The sequence below is a fragment of the Lethenteron reissneri genome, chromosome 40 (genome assembly GCF_015708825.2).
Source record: "Lethenteron reissneri isolate LAM-NWPU_2019-01 chromosome 40, ASM1570882v1, whole genome shotgun sequence".
Taxonomy (NCBI): domain Eukaryota; kingdom Metazoa; phylum Chordata; class Hyperoartia; order Petromyzontiformes; family Petromyzontidae; genus Lethenteron; species Lethenteron reissneri.
The window spans coordinates 4,333,428-4,350,707 of NC_083818.1; the positions used below are offsets into that span (position 1 = coordinate 4,333,428).

The following is a 17,280-nucleotide window of genomic DNA, read 5'->3' on the forward strand; positions in this document are numbered from 1 at the left end:
CGGCAGATGCCTGCGCAGCGCGACTCACGACCTCCTCTTGATACCAAGATCCAGGATGGTCATCGTGTCTATGCGCCGCTTCTCGGTGGCAGCCCCAACAGTCTGGAACGATGTCCCTCTGCACATTCGCAGTATTACCTCAATCGCCTCCTTCAAGAGACACTTAAGAACTCACCTCTATAACCACGAGCTTTCGAGCGACTCTGGGCTTGGCTCCGCGCCTCTGAGTTGCAGCCACTACGTCTGCAAATTTGCGCGCGTTACAAATTGAACTATTATTGTCGTCATCGTCATCATCATCATCATCGTGGTCATCACCATTGTCGTCATCGTCATTATAATTATCATGGTAATTATGATTGTCATCATCGTCATGGTAATCGTCATCAGCGTCAGCTATGGTCAATCCACTGTGAAGGTCAAGTGGCCTGTGTGGTTCTCACCTCCCTCGACAGAATCCACTCGACGTGAACGCGTTTTACGAGTTTGTGCCGTTGGTGTTTTTACAACTCGTGCCAACCGCCCAAGTCTCTTCCCTCCCTGCTGCCCTCACCTGCCCCCATGGGCTCCCCTCTGCTCCGTGCTGCCCTCCCCTCCTCCGTGCTCCCCTCTCTTCCTCTTGTTCGTGCTGCCTCCTCCCGTCATCCGTGCTGCCCTCCCCTCCTCCGTGCTGCCCTCCCCTCCTCCGTGCTCCCCTCTCTTCCTCTTGTTCGTGCTGCCTCCTCCCGTCATCCGTGCTGCCCTCCCCTCCTCCGTGCTGCCCTCCCCTCCTCCGTGCTCCCCTCTCTTCCTCTTGTTCGTGCTGCCTCCTCCCTCCTCCCTCCTCCCGTCATCCGTGCTGCCCTCTCCTCCTCCGTGCTGCCCTCCCCTCCTCCGTGCTGCCCTCCCCTCCTCCGTGCTCCCCTCTCTTCCTCTTGTTCGTGCTGCCTCCTCCCTCCTCCCGTCATCCGTGCTGCCCTCCCCTCCTCCGTGCTGCCCTCCCCTCCTCCGTGCTCCCCTCTCTTCCTCTTGTTCGTGCTGCCTCCTCCCTCCTCCCGTCATCCGTGCTGCCCTCTCCTCCTCATGCCGTCCGTGCTGCCCCCCGCTCCCCCCCCTCCCCCCCCTCCCCCCCCCGCCCCCCCCGCCCCCCGCCGCCGCAGCTGCAGCGCAAGCGCCACATCGGCAACGACATCGTGGCGGTGGTGTTCCAGGAGGAGAACACGCCCTTCGTGCCCGACATGGTGGCCTCCAACTTCCTGCACGCCTATGCCGTGGTGCAGGTGGAGGAGCCCTGCAGCAGCAACACCGCCTACAAGGTGGGGGGGGGGCGGTGGGGGGGGCGGTGAGGGGGGGGGGGCGGTGGGGGGGGCGGTGAGGGGGGGGGGGCGGTGGGGGGAGGGCGGTGGGGGGGTCGGGCGGTGGGGGGATAGGCAGTGGGGGGCGGTGGGGGGGCGGCCCCCAGGCGGCCACTGCCAAACACAAAAATTTTCTTGGCCCCCCAACGTACAGCGGCGATGTTTTACACACCGGTGGTGTTTCACACACTGATGGTGTTTCACACACCGAGGATGTTTCACACTCCGCCGCACCTCCTACTTGTTTGAGGCCGAGTCGAACTAGGGGAGAGGCCCTGGACCGCTTCAGATCACCGTCGCCGATGAGCGGGATTCGAACTCGGGTCACCTGGGTTCTTAGCGCAGCGTGCTACACATTGCGCTAACGCCGCCAAAGACAAAGATCCCCCGTGTAGCCTTAACGGATTGTTGAGGACAAGTGCCGTTTACGAGTAGCAACACCTATGAAGGCCGGCACGGCACACGAGGGGGTGGGTGGCCAGCACCACACCCGGCCGCCTTCGTCTCCCCGGCGGCGATGTTTACACACCGCACCGGGGTACTCGCTTGAGGCCGATTTGACCCCAGGGGAGAGGCCCCGTGACCGCTTCAGGCATAATAAATATGTGAATGTGTCGTTAAAACCCGCCACCACCCGACACAGCCAACTAGTGAGGGTTGTCACGTGAACAGAACGTGGCCAATTCGTCACTAGTACAGCACTAGTGTAGTGTATAGTGTAGTGTATAGTGTAGTGTGTAGTAGTGTAGTGTATAGTGTAGTGTATAGTGTAGTGTATAGTGTAGTGTACTAGTACAGCACTAACCCGTTGTGTGTTGGAGAGCCAAGCCACAACATTTACAATCTGAGTACGACGTTTCGCCGGTAATTACAACTAGCTTCATCAGGCGACAGCCAGATTTGTGGAGCAGTCCACCTGTTTCGTTCGTTACATAGAGGCGTAGATGTGGTGACCACGCTTCTGCACTCTTGCGCAATGTGGGGGGGGGGGGAATTACTGGGTCAACATACATTATGCATGCGCATTATGCGAGCCCTTTGATCTTGTCCTTCCTGTCTATTGTGTGTATTAAAATAGCCCTACCAACGGTAATCCCTATTGAAGTTACGCTGTCCTTTGTAGGCACGCATTTACACAATGTGTTAATTGATGATTCGCTTCCACGCAGCACTAAGGCGGTAGCTAATCGAACGGTTAAAGTTATTTTGATTTCTTTTCATTTCGATAGATTCTCCAATTAGTCTTGGCCAGTAGTAGCTAGTTTTGCACAGAACATCAACATTGTCAAAATCAATTGAGTGTCCTTGTTGGCACGCGTGTTCTGCTGACAGTTGCATTTGGGAGAATTTAATATTTATCTGATGTTCTTTTAGTCTCGTGCTGATCATTCGTCCTGTTTGCCCAACACGACATTTACCACACGTGCAGTTAATCCTGTACAGCTGTGTACAGGCAATCGTCACCGGTGTCGCTTGCCTGTACAGGTGCCTGTACAGGTGTGTACAGGCAAGCGACACCGGTGACGATTGCCTGTACAGGTGTGTAAAGGTGTGTACAGGTGTGTACAGGCAATCGTCACCAGTGTCGCTGACCGTGAGCGCGAATCGCCCACCGCCTCTCGTCTTCGCTCAAAATACATTCCACAGTCGGCGATGATTTTTCTTCTTTCTTTTCTTTCTCACCGTGCCGTTTTGTGTCGACCGCCTCCCCACCCACAGTTGTCCATCACGGCGCGGGACGACGTGCCGGAGTTCAAGCCCCCTCTGCCCAACCCGCCCGTCTTCAAAAAGGTGTCTCCGCTGCGTAGACTCTATCGCAGAGGGCACGCCGCCCTCGCTCTTTGTGTTCGCGCTGCGGGACAGACGCGTCTGCTCCTTATACGCGCGCAATTCTTCTTCGCCCGCGTTCGCTCGCTTGTGCGTGCTTGCGTGCGTCACGTTGGTTCGTTCGTATGTCGGCTCGTTCGCCGGTTGCTTCGTGAAAGCGTTCGTTTGCTCTGCTGCTCCGTCTATTCGTGAAATGAATTCGGGCGCGTGTGTACGTTTCTCAACTCATTCACGCATGTGTACGTTTCTCAACTCATTCACGCATGTGTACGTTTCTCAACTCGTTCGGGCGCGCGTGTACGTTTCTCAACTCATTCACGCGTGTGAACGTTTCTCAACTCATTCATGCGTGTGTACGTTTCTCAACTCATTCACACGCGTGTGTACGATTCTCAACTCATTCACGCGTGTGTACGTTTCTCAACTCATTCACGCGCGTGTACGTTTCTCAACTCATTCACGCGTGTGTACGTTTCTCAACTCATTCATGCGTGTGTACGTTTTTCAACTCATTCACACACGTGTGTACGTTTCTCAACTCATTCACGCGTGTGTATGTTTCTCAACTCATTCGCGCACGTGTGTACGTTTCTCAACTCATTCACGCGCGTGTACGTTTCTCAACTCATTCACACGTGTGTACGTTTCTCAACTCATTCGCGCGTGTGTACGTTTCTCAACTCATTCGCGCACGTGTGTACGTTTCTCAACTCATTCACGCGCGTGTACGTTTCTCAACTCATTCACACGTGTGTACGTTTCTCAACTCATTCGCGCGTGTGTACGTTTCTCAACTCATTCGCGCACGTGTGTACGTTTCTCAACTCATTCACGCGTGTGTACGTTTCTCAACTCATTCACGCGCGTGTACGTTTCTCAACTCATTCGCGCACGTGTGTACGTTTCTCAACTCATTCGCGCACGTGTGTACGTTTCTCAACTCATTCACGAGCGTGTGTACGTTTCTCAACTCATTGAGTCGTCCGCTCGTTCGCGTCTCTCGCTCCCGTCCCCTCCCTCATTCGACGCCCGTCAACCCTGGGCAGCCTTCGTCACGTCACGCGCGTGACCTCGTGTGACCTCGCGTGACCTTGCGTGACCTTGCGTGACCCCACGCGACCTCGTGTGACCCCCGCATGACCCCCAACGCGCGTTGACCTCCGACCTTTGAACTCGCTCCGACTTCAGGGGGAGGAATTTCGCGAGTTCCTGCTCACCAAACTCATCAACGCCGAGCACGCCTGCTATCGCGCCGACAAGTTCGCCAAACTCGAGGTACCCCCCCCGCCCCCCCCCCACGTCACACCACGCCCGCTGTACCCCTCCGTCCGGGCTGCCGGCTTCCGCCCCGGCCACGCGTCGGCCGGGACATTTTCTGCGGTCCGTGGACCGAAAGTCGCTGCACCGCGTTCGCGGTTCGCACGCTTCACGGTACGTTCAAGTCGTCGTCGTCGTTATTGTCAGTCAGCTGGATGTTTGATCCGTTGGTCGCTATGTCAGTCAGGTTGTTCTGGCAGCAGATTGGTGAGTCATCAGTCGGCCAGATGCTCGGTTTTTTGGCTAGCACGTCGGTTTGTCGGCCAGCCATTCCGTAAGTTGGTCCGTCACTCGCTCGTTTGGTCATTTGTCAGTCAGCCAGACGTTTGGTCTGCCATTCAGTCGCTCAGTCAGTCGGGCAGTCGGTCAGTCAGTTACTTCGTAAGCTGGTTGGATGTCAGTCAGTTGGTCGATCACTCGCTCGTGTGGTCGTAGTCGTCGTACCGTCGGACGTTCGCTCCGGCGCTCGGTCGCTGTGTCGCACCCACGTAGAGGGCTGCTCGCGTGTGTCTGTGTGCGCGTGTCTGTGTGTGTGTGTCTGTGTGTGTGTGTGTCTGTGTGTGTGTGTGTCTGTGTGTGTGTGTCTGTGTGTGTGTGTCTTTGTGTGTCTACGTGCGTGTCTGTGTGCGTGTCTGTGTGTGTGTGTCTACATGCGTGTCTGTGCGTGTGTCTGTGCGTGTCTGTGCATGTGTCTGTGTGTGTGTCTGTGTGTGTGTCTGTGCGTGTGTCTACGTGCGTGTCTGTGCGTGTGTCTACGTGCGTGTCTGTGCGTGTGTCTGTGTGTGTCTGTGTGTGTCTACGTGCGTGTCTGTCTGTGTCTGTGTGTGCGTGTCTGCGTGTGTCTGTGCGCGTGCCTGTGTGTGTGTGTCTAAGTGCGTGTGTGTGTCTGCGCGCGTGCACAGGAGCGCACGCGCGCGGCGCTGCTGGAGACGCTGCACGAGGAGCTGGCGCGCCGCAGCCAGGCCGTGCTGGGCCTGTCCGGGGGCCCCGGGGACGAGGACCGCGCCGAGAACGGCGCCGGCGGTGGCGGCGTTGGCACCGGCGCCGGCGGTGGCGGCGGCGGCGGTGGCGGCGGCGGCTTTCTCGAGTCCTTCAAGGTACCGCGTCCGATGTCTTCTCCCGGGTGTGTATGCTATGTGGGGTGGAGGGACGGGGGGGGGCGAGACAGAGAGAAACACAGAGAGAGATGCAGAGAGAGACACTGGTTCCGGCTCGGTTCCGGCTGGATCCAAAATGGTGGTGAGATGTTAACCACCTCGCCTGGTGTACAGGAGGTCGTGGGTTCGATCCTGACCCTGACACCTGCTGCTGTATATTTGTAGTTTGTGTGTCTCTCTCACCCCGTTGAGATGTTAACCACCTCGCCTGGTGTACAGGAGGTCGGTAGGTTCGATCCTGACCCTGATGCCTGCTGCTATATATTTGGAGTTTGCGGCGTCTCTCTTCCCGTGGTCACGTGGAATTTCTCTCCGGGTCCTCCGGATTTCCCCTCCACATTTAGACTCAACGTGACGCGTTTCGAGTCTTTGGCTGCTGTAAATTTCCTCGTTATGGCGGTGTGCCACTTTGTTTAGCTATCATTTGGTGATAGCCAGGTAGCTGGTAAAATAAACATCGTCCAATAGTTGAGTTTCATGTCTCTGTGTCTCTGTGTCTTTGTCTCTTTGTCTCTCCCTCTCTCACTGTTTCTGCCTATCTCTCGGTATATGTCTCTCTCTTTCTCTCTCTGTCTCTCTGTCTCTCTCTGTCTCTCTCTCTGTCTCTCTATGTCTCTCTATGTCTCTCTCTGTCTCTCTATGTCTCTCTCTGTCTCTCTGTCTCTCTCTGTCTCTCTCTGTCTCTCTCTGTCTCTCTCTGTCTCTCTCTCTCCGTCTGCCTCCGCGGCCTCAGCGAGTGATCCGCGGGCGAAGCCAGTCGATGGACGCCATGGGGGCGGCGGTGAAGAAGCAGAACGCGGCGGGGGGGGCCGGTGGCGGCGTAGCCCCCCCCGGCGGCGCGGCCACCCTGGCCTCGTCCTCCAGCCACGGGGCGCCGCTCATCAGCCACAGCGTGAGCGACGGCAGCGCCAGGGCCGCCGGGATCGTGAGTGGCGGAACCGCTCACCACCGCTCACCACCGCTCACTCATCACCGCTCACTCACCACCGCTCACCGCTCGCTCACCGCTCACTCATCACCGCTCACTCACCACCGCTCACTCACCACCGCTCACCGCTCGCCCACCGCTCACTCATCACCGCTCACTCACTCACCACCGCTCGCTCACCACCGCTCACTCACCACCGCTCACTCACCACCGCTCAGACACACAGACACACACACACACAGACACACAGACACACAAAGACAAAGACAAAGATCCCCCGTATAGCCTTAACAGACTGTAGGGGCAAGTGCTGTTAGCGAGCACCTATGAAGGCCGGAACGGTACACGAGGGGGTGGGTGGCCAGCACCACGCCCGACCGCCTTTGTCTCCCCAGTGGCGATGTTTACACACCGCACCAGGTACTCATTTAAGGCTGAGTCGACCTAGGGGAGGCCCAGGACCGGTTCAGATAATCGTCACTGGTGTTAGCCGTGAGCGGGAATCGAACCCGGGTCGCCAGGTTCATAGCGCAGCGCGCTAACCGCTACACTACCGCACAGACACACACACACAGACACACAGACACACAGACAACAACAACAACAACCGCCATTCGCCACTAAGTGGCGGTGACGTCACCACGATGCTTGTGCCAGGCCAAGTGCACCTTGAGGCCACGTGAAGTGTCGAACGCCCGCTGGCAGGAGGTCACGGGGCAGACCCAGGTGCCACGGGTCGACTGACCGAGATGACCGAGATGACTGGCTGATGCACCACCTGTGCCCCCTACTGTACCAACTTGCTGTGCTTTAGCCACCCGGCGCTCCGCTCGTTGTTGTGAGCGTCGCTCCTCCGCCCTCCGTTGTTGTTGGAGGGCGACTGCCTCCAACTGCCCAGTAGCGTCCTTCACGAGCCTCCTCCACTGAGGCCGATCTTGACACCGCTGGTACCAGTCATCGGCAAGTCCACTCAGCTCCACGTCCTCCTGTACCACATCACTCCATCTCTTCTCCAGCCCATGCCGCGCCCGTCTAGCCCCCTCGATCCGGCCGAACAAAAGCTGTTTAGGCATGCGGTGGCTGGGCATGCGGGCTACATGACCCAGCCAACGCAGCCTTGCCTGCCGGAGGAGCTCACTGATGGGACTTTGCCCAGATCTTTCAAGGATTTGTGAGCTCCTCACACAATCCAGCCTGGTTAAACCCAGGATGGATCGTAGGCAGGCCAGCCTAAATGTTTCCAACCGGCGAAGATGCTCCACTAGGGGGGTCCACGTTTCGCAAGCGTAGAGAAGGGAGGGAATGACCGTGGCCGAGAAGACCTGAAGCTTCGTGCAGAGCGACAAACCAGGTAGCTTCCACACAGTGTTACGCAACCAATGAAAATATATTGCCGCTCGACTGATTCGGAGTGAGACCTCTGCTGATAAACTGGAGCCGGTCATGAGCACACTGCCCAGGTATGGGAAACTCTCCACTCTCTCCACAACTGCCCCATCACCAATTGGGAGTTGTGGGGGTGGAGTGTCCGATGGTACAAAATACCCAGGCAGGTGCTTAGTTTTGGTGGGGCTGATGGTAAGGCCCCACCTCTTAGTGGCACGCTCCAGTCTCAGCAGCAGCGTCTCCAACTCCTCTTCTGAATGAGCAGCTATTACCAAATCATCGGCATACATAACGTGGTTGACCAATAGGGAGCCATCCCTTGATCGCACCCGGGCATCGATCAGCCTCCCATTATATCTGTACCAAATGGAAATTCCCCCGGTACAGCTATTGAAGGCTTCACGAACTACGCGGTCAAAATAGATGTTAAATAATGTGGGAGCCAGAGGACATCCCTGTCGCACCCCAAGGTGTACAGGGAAAGGCTCCGACTCCCGGCCACGTAGTTTTACCCGGGCCCGCTCACCATCATGAAGGTCCTTAATGACCGTGAGCAGAGGGTCAGGGACTCCGAAAGCACGAAGAACAACCCAGAGCCCAGTCCTACTGATGGTATCATAGGCCTTGACCAGGTCAATAAAGCAGAGATGTAGGTCTTTTTGGAATTCCCTACACCTCTGCTGTAGCAGACGGACAGAAAATATGGCATCTGTGCAGGACCGCCCTTTCCTGCGGTTTCATGCGGACACACAGACACACACAGACACACAGACACACACAGTCACACAGACACACACAGACACACACAGTCACACAGACACACACAGACACACACAGACACACACAGACACACACACAGACACACACAGACACACACAGACACACAGACACAAACACACAGACACACAGACACACAGACACACACACACACAGACACACACACACAGACACACACACACAGACACACACACACAGACACACAGACACACACACAGACACACACAGACACACACAGCACACAGTCACACAGACACACAGACACACACAGACACACACAGACACACACAGACACACACAGACACACACAGACACACAGTCACACACACACACAGACACACACAGTCACACAGACACACACAGACACACACAGACACACACAGTCACACAGACAAACACAGACACACACAGAGACACACAGACACACACAGACACACACAGACACACACAGACACACACAGACACACACAGTCACACAGACACACACAGACACACACAGACACACACACAAACACACACACAGACACACACACAGACACACAGTCGCACAGACACACACAGACACACAGACACACACAGTCACACAGACACACACAGACACACACACACAGACACACACAGACACACACAGACACACAGACACACACAGACACACACAGACACACACAGACACACACAGACACACACAGACACACACAGACACACACACAGACACACAATCGCAGGTGGACACGCACACAGACACACACACAGACACACACAGACACACACAGACACACACAGACACACAGACACACACAGACACACACAGACACACACACAGATACACACAGACACACACAGACACACACACAGACACACACAGACACACACAGACACACAGACACACACAGACACACACAGACACACACAGTCACACAGACACACACAGACACACACACACAGACACACAATCGCAGGTGGACACGCACACAGACACACACAGACACACACAGACACACACAGACAAACAGACACACACAGGCACACACAGACACACAGACACACAGACACACACAGACACACACAGACACAGACACACACAGACACACACAGTCACACAGACACACACAGACACACACAGACACACACACAGACACACACAGACACACACAGACACACACACACACACAGACACACAATCGCAGGTGGACACGCACAGACACACACAGACACACACACAGACACACACAGACACACACACACACACAGACACACAATCGCAGGTGGACACACACAGACACACACACACACACAGACACACACACCACAGACACACAATCGCAGGTGGACACACACACAGACCCACACACACACACAGACACACACACACACACACAGACACACACACAGACACACACACACAGACACACACACACACAGACACACACACACAGACACACAATCGCAGGTGGACACGCACCCCCTAACCCGCGCGACTCGCCCCCGACCGCGCCCCCCACCCCCCTCTTGCCCCCCCCCCCTCTTGCTCCCCCCCCTCTTGCCCCCCCCCCTCTTGCCCCCCCCCCTCTTGCCCCCCCCCTCTTGCCCCCCCCCTCTTGCCCCGCTGTCAGTCGTTGCTCGTTCCAGGGAAGAGCCCCGCAAAGCACGGACGCAGAGGCAGCGCCATTGGCATAGGCACCATAGAGGAGGTGGCCGCGGCTCTCTTCCTCCTCCACTCGCTTCCTCCTCCTCCTCCTGCTCCTCCTCCTCCTGTGTTGACCCCGATCGCCGTTGACCCCGATCGCCGTTGACCCCAGTCGCCGTTGACCCCGATCGCCGTTGACTCCGGTCGCCGTTGACCCCGATCGCCGGTGACCCCGGTCGCCGTTGACCCCGGTCGCCGTTGACCCCGGTCGCCGTTGACCCCGGTCGCCGTTGACCCCGATCGCCGTTGACCCCGGTCGCCGGTGACCCCGGTCGCCGTTGACCCCAGTCGCCGCTGACCCCGGTCGCCGTTGACCCCAGTCGCCGTTGACCCCGCCGACTTGGCGAGTGTGACGCGGCCTACCCAGCACGACTTGACTTCTCCGCAAAATGATTTTCAGGGCCGCCCAATAGCCCAACCACCAAACCCGAAATGACTCCCCCCCCACCCCCTCCCCCCACCCCCTCTAGACCCCCCCACTCCCCCCACCCCCCTCCCTAGACCCACCCTCCTCCCTAGACCCTCCCTACCCTAGACCCCCTCCCCCCCACCCCCCACCCTAGACCCCACTCCCCCCCACCCCCCTCCCTAGACCCACCCACTCCCCCCCACCCCCCCCCCCTAGACCCCCCCACTCCCCCCCACCCCCCTCCCTAGACCCCACTCCCCCCCACCCCCCCCCCTAGACCCCCCCACTCCCCCCCACCCCCCTCCCTAGACCCACCCTCCTCCCTAGACCCTCCCTACCCTAGACCCCCTCCCCCCCACCCTAGACCCCCCCACTCCCCCCCACCCCCCACCCTAGACCCCACTCCCCCCCACCCCCCTCCCTAGACCCACCCTCCTCCCTAGACCCTCCCTACCCTAGACCCCCTCCCCCCCACCCCCCACCCTAGACCCCACTCCCCCCCACCCCCCTCCCTAGACCCACCCACTCCCCCCCACCCCCCCCCTAGACCCCCCCACTCCCCCCCACCCCCCTCCCTAGACCCCACTCCCCCCCACCCCCCCCCCTAGACCCCCCCACTCCCCCCCCACCCCCCCAACCTAGACCCACCCTCCTCCCTAGACCCTCCCTACCCTAGACCCCCTCCCCCCCACCCTAGACCCCCCCACTCCCCCCCACCCCCCACCCTAGACCCCACTCCCCCCCACCCCCCCCCCCCGTCCACCCCACCCCCTCCCGCCCCCCTAACTCTAGACCCCACCCTCCCTCCAGCCCCCCCCCCCCACCCTAGACCCCACCCCCACTCCCCCCAACCCTAGACCCCCCCCTCCCCCCCACCTTAGACCCCACTCCCTCCTCCCCTCCTCCAGCCCCCCCCCCCACCCTAGACCCCACCACCCCTCCCCCCCACACAAGACCCCACCCCAACTCCCCCCTCCAGCCCCCCCACCCTAGACTCCACCCCAACTGCCCCCTCCCCCCCTCCAGCCCCCCACCCTAGACCCCATCCCCCACTCTAGACCGAGACCCCCGCTCCCCGCCCCCCCTCCCCCCCACCCTAGACCCCACCCCAACTCCCCCCCACCCTAGACCCCACCCCAACTATACCCCCTCCCCCCCTCGGGCCCCCCCACCCTAGACCCCACCCCCGCCCCCCCCCTTCACAACAGCGGGCGAGGAAATTATTTTTCCAGAGCCCCAAACAGTTCCGGCTGAAATTAAGCCCTGGCTATTATTGGTGTCGTTCGTGGTGGTGGTGGCCTGCTGGTTGTTGTTGTCGTTGTTGTTGTTGTTGTTGCGGTGGTGGTGGTGTCGTGCACGTGACTCGTCTTCTCACACCCCTGCCCCCCCCTGCCCCCCCCCCTGCCCCCCCCCAACACGTCTCTGACCTCCCAGCTGCGACCGCGCGGGAAACGAACTCTGACCCCGGCGACTCGTGCCAACGAACCATTCTCTTGATTCGGTTAAATCTCAATTGTTAGACCACAACGATGACATCTCGATTAGTGAATCCACTACGCTTTCATTTGCACACCTCGCTCGCCTCTTCTGTCGAGCGAAATTTAGAATTAAAATAGTTTTTTGTAATTTAAACCCCGCAAAGTTAGTTCGGTCGAATATTGCATTCAGTTCCTCGATTGAACCCTTAAGACAAAGCTTCTGCTGAGACCCCGAGCTGACAATCGCGCGTCGGCAGAACATCCGCTTAGTTCCCCGCGTCCAGAATGCGTTGACTGTAGTTGACTCAATAATGACAATAATGTCAATAACGATACATTTCTATACGTTTAATATTCGCGCTTTCGTTGAGTCTCAAAGTGCAGCGCCTCCCACCATGAATGCGAATTGAATACAATACAATCGAGCGAACGGAACTACGTCACGCGAGTAGACTAAGCGGTCGTACGGCTGCGTCGACGCAGCATCGCACAAGGCCGGGATGCTGCTGGATGCTTCTAGACGCTACCCACATGCCCCGGTCTTTGTTCGGCCCTGCCTGCGCATCTCACGTGTGATCGCGGACTGTGCTTTGCCCTGTCTTATTTATGATTTTTCCCGTAACCCTTCAGGAATGCAACTACCACCGTGTTTCGATTTAAAGCTTTCGTGACTGCAGGGATTCATCTTCTTGGTTCTTTCGGTAAAGTCACGTAGAACGGAAATAATCAAATAATAAAAATAAAACATAATAAATAATTCTCATGACGTTTCGGCCACAACGCAAGCAGCCGTCCTCAGGTGGAGAGCAGGTCTGTCGAGTAGACAGAGTCTGAAACACTGGCTGTACTTGTTAATTACGGCAAGAAAAGTCAAACGGATAAGTTTGCAGGAAAGAGATCCAGTTTGTTTCCGATTGACTGGTGGAAGTGCGTCCATCTCCCAACGCCCGAACTAGGACCCCGAACGTACCGCTGCAAAACTCACGGGCGGACGGGACGGACCTCATAAAATAACGAACTCGATCCATCGTCGTGTGTCGATCGTAAAGAGAGGTCCGGCGGTTTGATCGACAGTCTACGGAATCTAAGCGAATCGTCGTAACCCTCCTGATCTTCCCACGCCTTACCAATCGTTTGCTTCGAAAATCTCCGTTCCGTCTGGGAATTTCGTCTGCGCTCGGGAAATCTCACTCGGGCCATCTCACTCGGGCCGAGTGTTGTTGAGGAGCAGCGGTTGATGGCGAGAGTGGAAAGCCTGTGGCCTGGCAATGGGACGCCACGGCGGCTAGGAGATGTTATCTCCCTCGCCTGCTATGCAGGAGGTCGTGGGTTCGATCCCGATCCCGACAGCTGTCTATGCATTTGGATATGTTGTGTTCTCCAAGTGGATTTTTCTCCGGATCCTCCGGTTTTTCCCCTCCACGTTTAGAATCACGCGTTTAGAGTATTTGGCTTCTGCTATAAATTTCCACACGTGATAAGCCACTTCGTTGAGCTATCGTTTGTGGCCAGGTCGCTTCTGAAAAAGAGCTACATAGCTCAGTTGGGGCCTTACCTGGTTATAATAAAAATAGTTTCGTTTAACGAGTGGTTTGTTAGCTTCGTAAGAAAATGTTTTAAAGACGACGACCAAAGTCCACAGCAGTAGACTGCGGCCGTCGGTCGAGTATTTTTACGGACGATTCGAATTGTCTTGAGCAGCGAGTCCTTCTCCTGCGAAATTGAGAAATCTTAAGTGATCCGTCGAGACAGAGAGAGAGAGACAGAGAGAGAGACCGGCGGGTGGATAAATCTCTGGAAGTTTCAATGAAATTCGAGTGGGAATAAAAAACGCGGGAAGTCCAGAGTGATCCCGAGACAACGGCGGAGAAATCTGCTGAGAAATCCGAACAAACGTGGAGGAGAAAGGATGTCAGAGGGGAAAAAAATTCACAGACGACGCGGGAATATTGAAAATAATTCACTGGTCAACAAAAAAAAAAATTCTGGCCTGGACTTTTGCAGCTGTTTTAGACAAATTTCAGGTGTGCTGATTCTAAATCTGATCTCAGATTTGCTCTATCTCATCTCATTTTCATGCTATCGGCATACCCCATTTTCATTGATTTTACCCGAAATTAACTCTGTCACTTATGAAGTTGTTGCGAGTCAGTGACTGCTTTAGTGTTAATATATGGTGCTGTATTTTTAGGATAGTGTGTTTATAATATCATTTTATGTAGATATCCACATTTATTTAATATTTTTCTTCTGCAATTTTTATTGAAAAAGCAATATTTGATATCTCAAAAACCTGATGTGATCGACAAAAAACTAATGCCAGATTTGGAATCAGCACCCCAAGATTACCTTAACACCTTAGGCCAGAAAAAGTGTGTTGACCAGTGTAATCAATTAGAGAGATGTGGTGAAACCTGACACCCCACCCCTCCCGTACCTTTCGACGTCTCCAAAGCCGGAGACTCTCTCGTGGTGAGAGTCGCGCGAGCCGTGAGGTACCAGCGGCGTGACGAGGACGTCCCACGGAGATTAAAGCCGCGCGACATCATTGACGACGATGACGGACCAAGTGTCCGGGGACCACATAGAGAAATAAATAACTCGGCTTCATTGCGGCCACTGGGCTGCACGCTCTCTCTGTCGTCAGGACGCAGGCCTTCCCATCAGCCATTGCGTTGGCATCCGTGGTGTTACTCATTGATGCTGCTCATTGCGCGTGCCACCCTGGTTGCGCGCGCGAGTCAACTCCGGTGGCACGAGCGAGTACATTAGCGAGTCCACGCGTGGGTGGAGGAGGAGGCTTCTTCTCGTGGTTGGAGCCGAATCTTTGTCCAGCACCGTCAAACCACGACAGGTCCACGCAAACAGGCGTCAGTAACGCGTCGAGAGGTCAGGAGGTCACCGCAGCCCGTAGCGACTCGCTCGCGTCAACCCGGCGGAGCGCCGTAGTTGCCGGCGCCGATGGTTGTCACGTCGTGGTTGAGACGCCTGTCCCCAACGTGTGACCACCCCTCGACCCCTGAACCCTGACCCCTGACCCCCCCCCCCCCCCAGGCGTTGATCATCCCCAACAAGAGTCCCGTGCGCAGGAAGTCGAGTCCGTTTGGCGCTCGCAGGAGCAGCGCCATCGGCATCGAGAACATCCAGGAGGGGCCCGAGATCCGGTGAGGGGCCCCGCTCGCCCCCGCTCACCCGCTCGCTCGCTCACTCACTCGCCCGTTTAACTCGCTCGCTCACTCACCCGTTTAACTCGTTCACTCACTCGCTCACTCACCCGTTTAACTCGCTTGATCAATCATCTACTCGCTCAAACGCTCACTCGCCCACCTGCTCGCTCGCTTACTCACTCGCCTGTTTACTCACTCGCTGAATCGTCTACTCGCTGACTCACTCGCTCGCTCAATCAACCATCTACTCACCCGCCCACTCGTATATCCTCTTACCCCTATGTCCCCGCGTGTCCCCACGTGTCCCCGCGTGTCCCCACGTGTCCCCGCGTGTCCCCGCGTGTCCCCGCGTGTCCCCACGTGTCCCCGCGTGTCCCCGCATGTCCCCACGTGTCCCCGCGTGTCCCCGCGTGTCCCCACGTGTCCCCGCGTGTCCCCGTGTGTCCCCACGTGTCCCCGCGTGTCCCCACGTGTCCCCTATGTCCCCGCGTGTCCCCACGTGTCCCCGCGTGTCCCCGCGTGTCCCCACGTGTCCCCCCGTGTCCCCGCGTGTCCCCCCGTGTCCCCGCGTGTCCCCGCGTGTCCCCGCGTGTCCCCCCGTGTCCCCGCGTGTCCCCACGTGTCCCCGCGTGTCCCCCCGTGTCCCCGCGTGTCCCCCCGTCTCCCCCGTGTATTTGCAGCGAGGGCTCGCTGAGCTTGCACAAGGCTGCGGAGAGCGAGCGCACCTTCCCGGAGCCTCGCTCCGACCACTCGAGCCAAAGCTCGCCCGAGATGCCCACCGCCAAGTACGGATAGCTCCACCACGCTCGCCCACCACTCACTCACTCACTCACACAGTCCACCACTCACTCATTCACTCACACAGTCCACCACTCACTCATTAACTCACACAGTCCACCACTCACTCATTCACTCACACTGCCCACCACTCACACTGCTCATCACTCACGATATCCACTACTCACTCACACAGTCAACCACTCGCTCACACAGTCCAGCACTCACTCATTCACTCACACTGCTCACCACTCACTCATTCACTCACACTGCCCACCACTCACACTGCTCACCACTCACGATATCCACCACTCACTCACACTGCTCACCACTCACACTGCCCACCACTCACTCACACTGCCCACCACTCACTCACACTGCCCACCACTCATTCACACTGCCCACCACTCACTCACACAGTCCACCACTCACTCACACTGCCCACCACTCACTCACACTGCCCCCCACTCACACACACTGCCCACCACTCACTCACATAGACCACCACTCACTCACACAGACCACCACTCACTCACACTGCCCACCACTCACTCACACTGCCCACCACTCACTCACATAGACCACCACTCACTCACACTGCCCCCCACTCACTCACACTGCCCACCACTCACTCACATAGACCACCACTCACTCACACTGCCCACCACTCACTCACACTGCCCACCACTCACTCACACTGCCCACCACTCACACACATAGACCACCACTCACTCACACTGCCCACCACTCACTCACATAGACCACCACTCACTCACACTGCCCACCACTCACTCACATAGACCACCACTCACTCACACAGACCACCACTCACTCACACTGCCCACCACTCACTCACACTGCCCACCACTCACTCACATAGACCACCACTCACTCACACTGCCCCCCACTCACTCACACTGCCCACCACTCACTCACATAGACCACCACTCACTCACACTGCCCCCCACTCACTCACACTGCCCACCACTCACTCACACTGCCCACCACTCACACACATAGACCACCACTCACTCAC

At 57.3% G+C, this 17,280-nt stretch overlaps 1 protein-coding gene across 1 annotated transcript in view; it reads left to right on the forward strand.

Annotated features, from left to right (window-relative positions):
• LOC133352366 (rap1 GTPase-activating protein 1-like) overlaps window positions 1–16,262 on the forward strand; it is a 189,628-nt gene extending 173,366 nt beyond the window's left edge. The window contains exons 14-21 of the mRNA XM_061567961.1: window positions 1,140–1,295; window positions 3,054–3,125; window positions 4,350–4,436; window positions 5,381–5,575; window positions 6,369–6,560; window positions 10,340–10,417; window positions 15,355–15,464; window positions 16,148–16,262. Of these exons, the coding sequence (XP_061423945.1) occupies window positions 1,140–1,295; window positions 3,054–3,125; window positions 4,350–4,436; window positions 5,381–5,575; window positions 6,369–6,560; window positions 10,340–10,417; window positions 15,355–15,464; window positions 16,148–16,262 (1,005 nt within the window). The remainder of the gene's footprint in view (window positions 1–1,139; window positions 1,296–3,053; window positions 3,126–4,349; window positions 4,437–5,380; window positions 5,576–6,368; window positions 6,561–10,339; window positions 10,418–15,354; window positions 15,465–16,147) is intronic.
• Window positions 16,263–17,280: the final 1,018 nt, after the last annotated feature.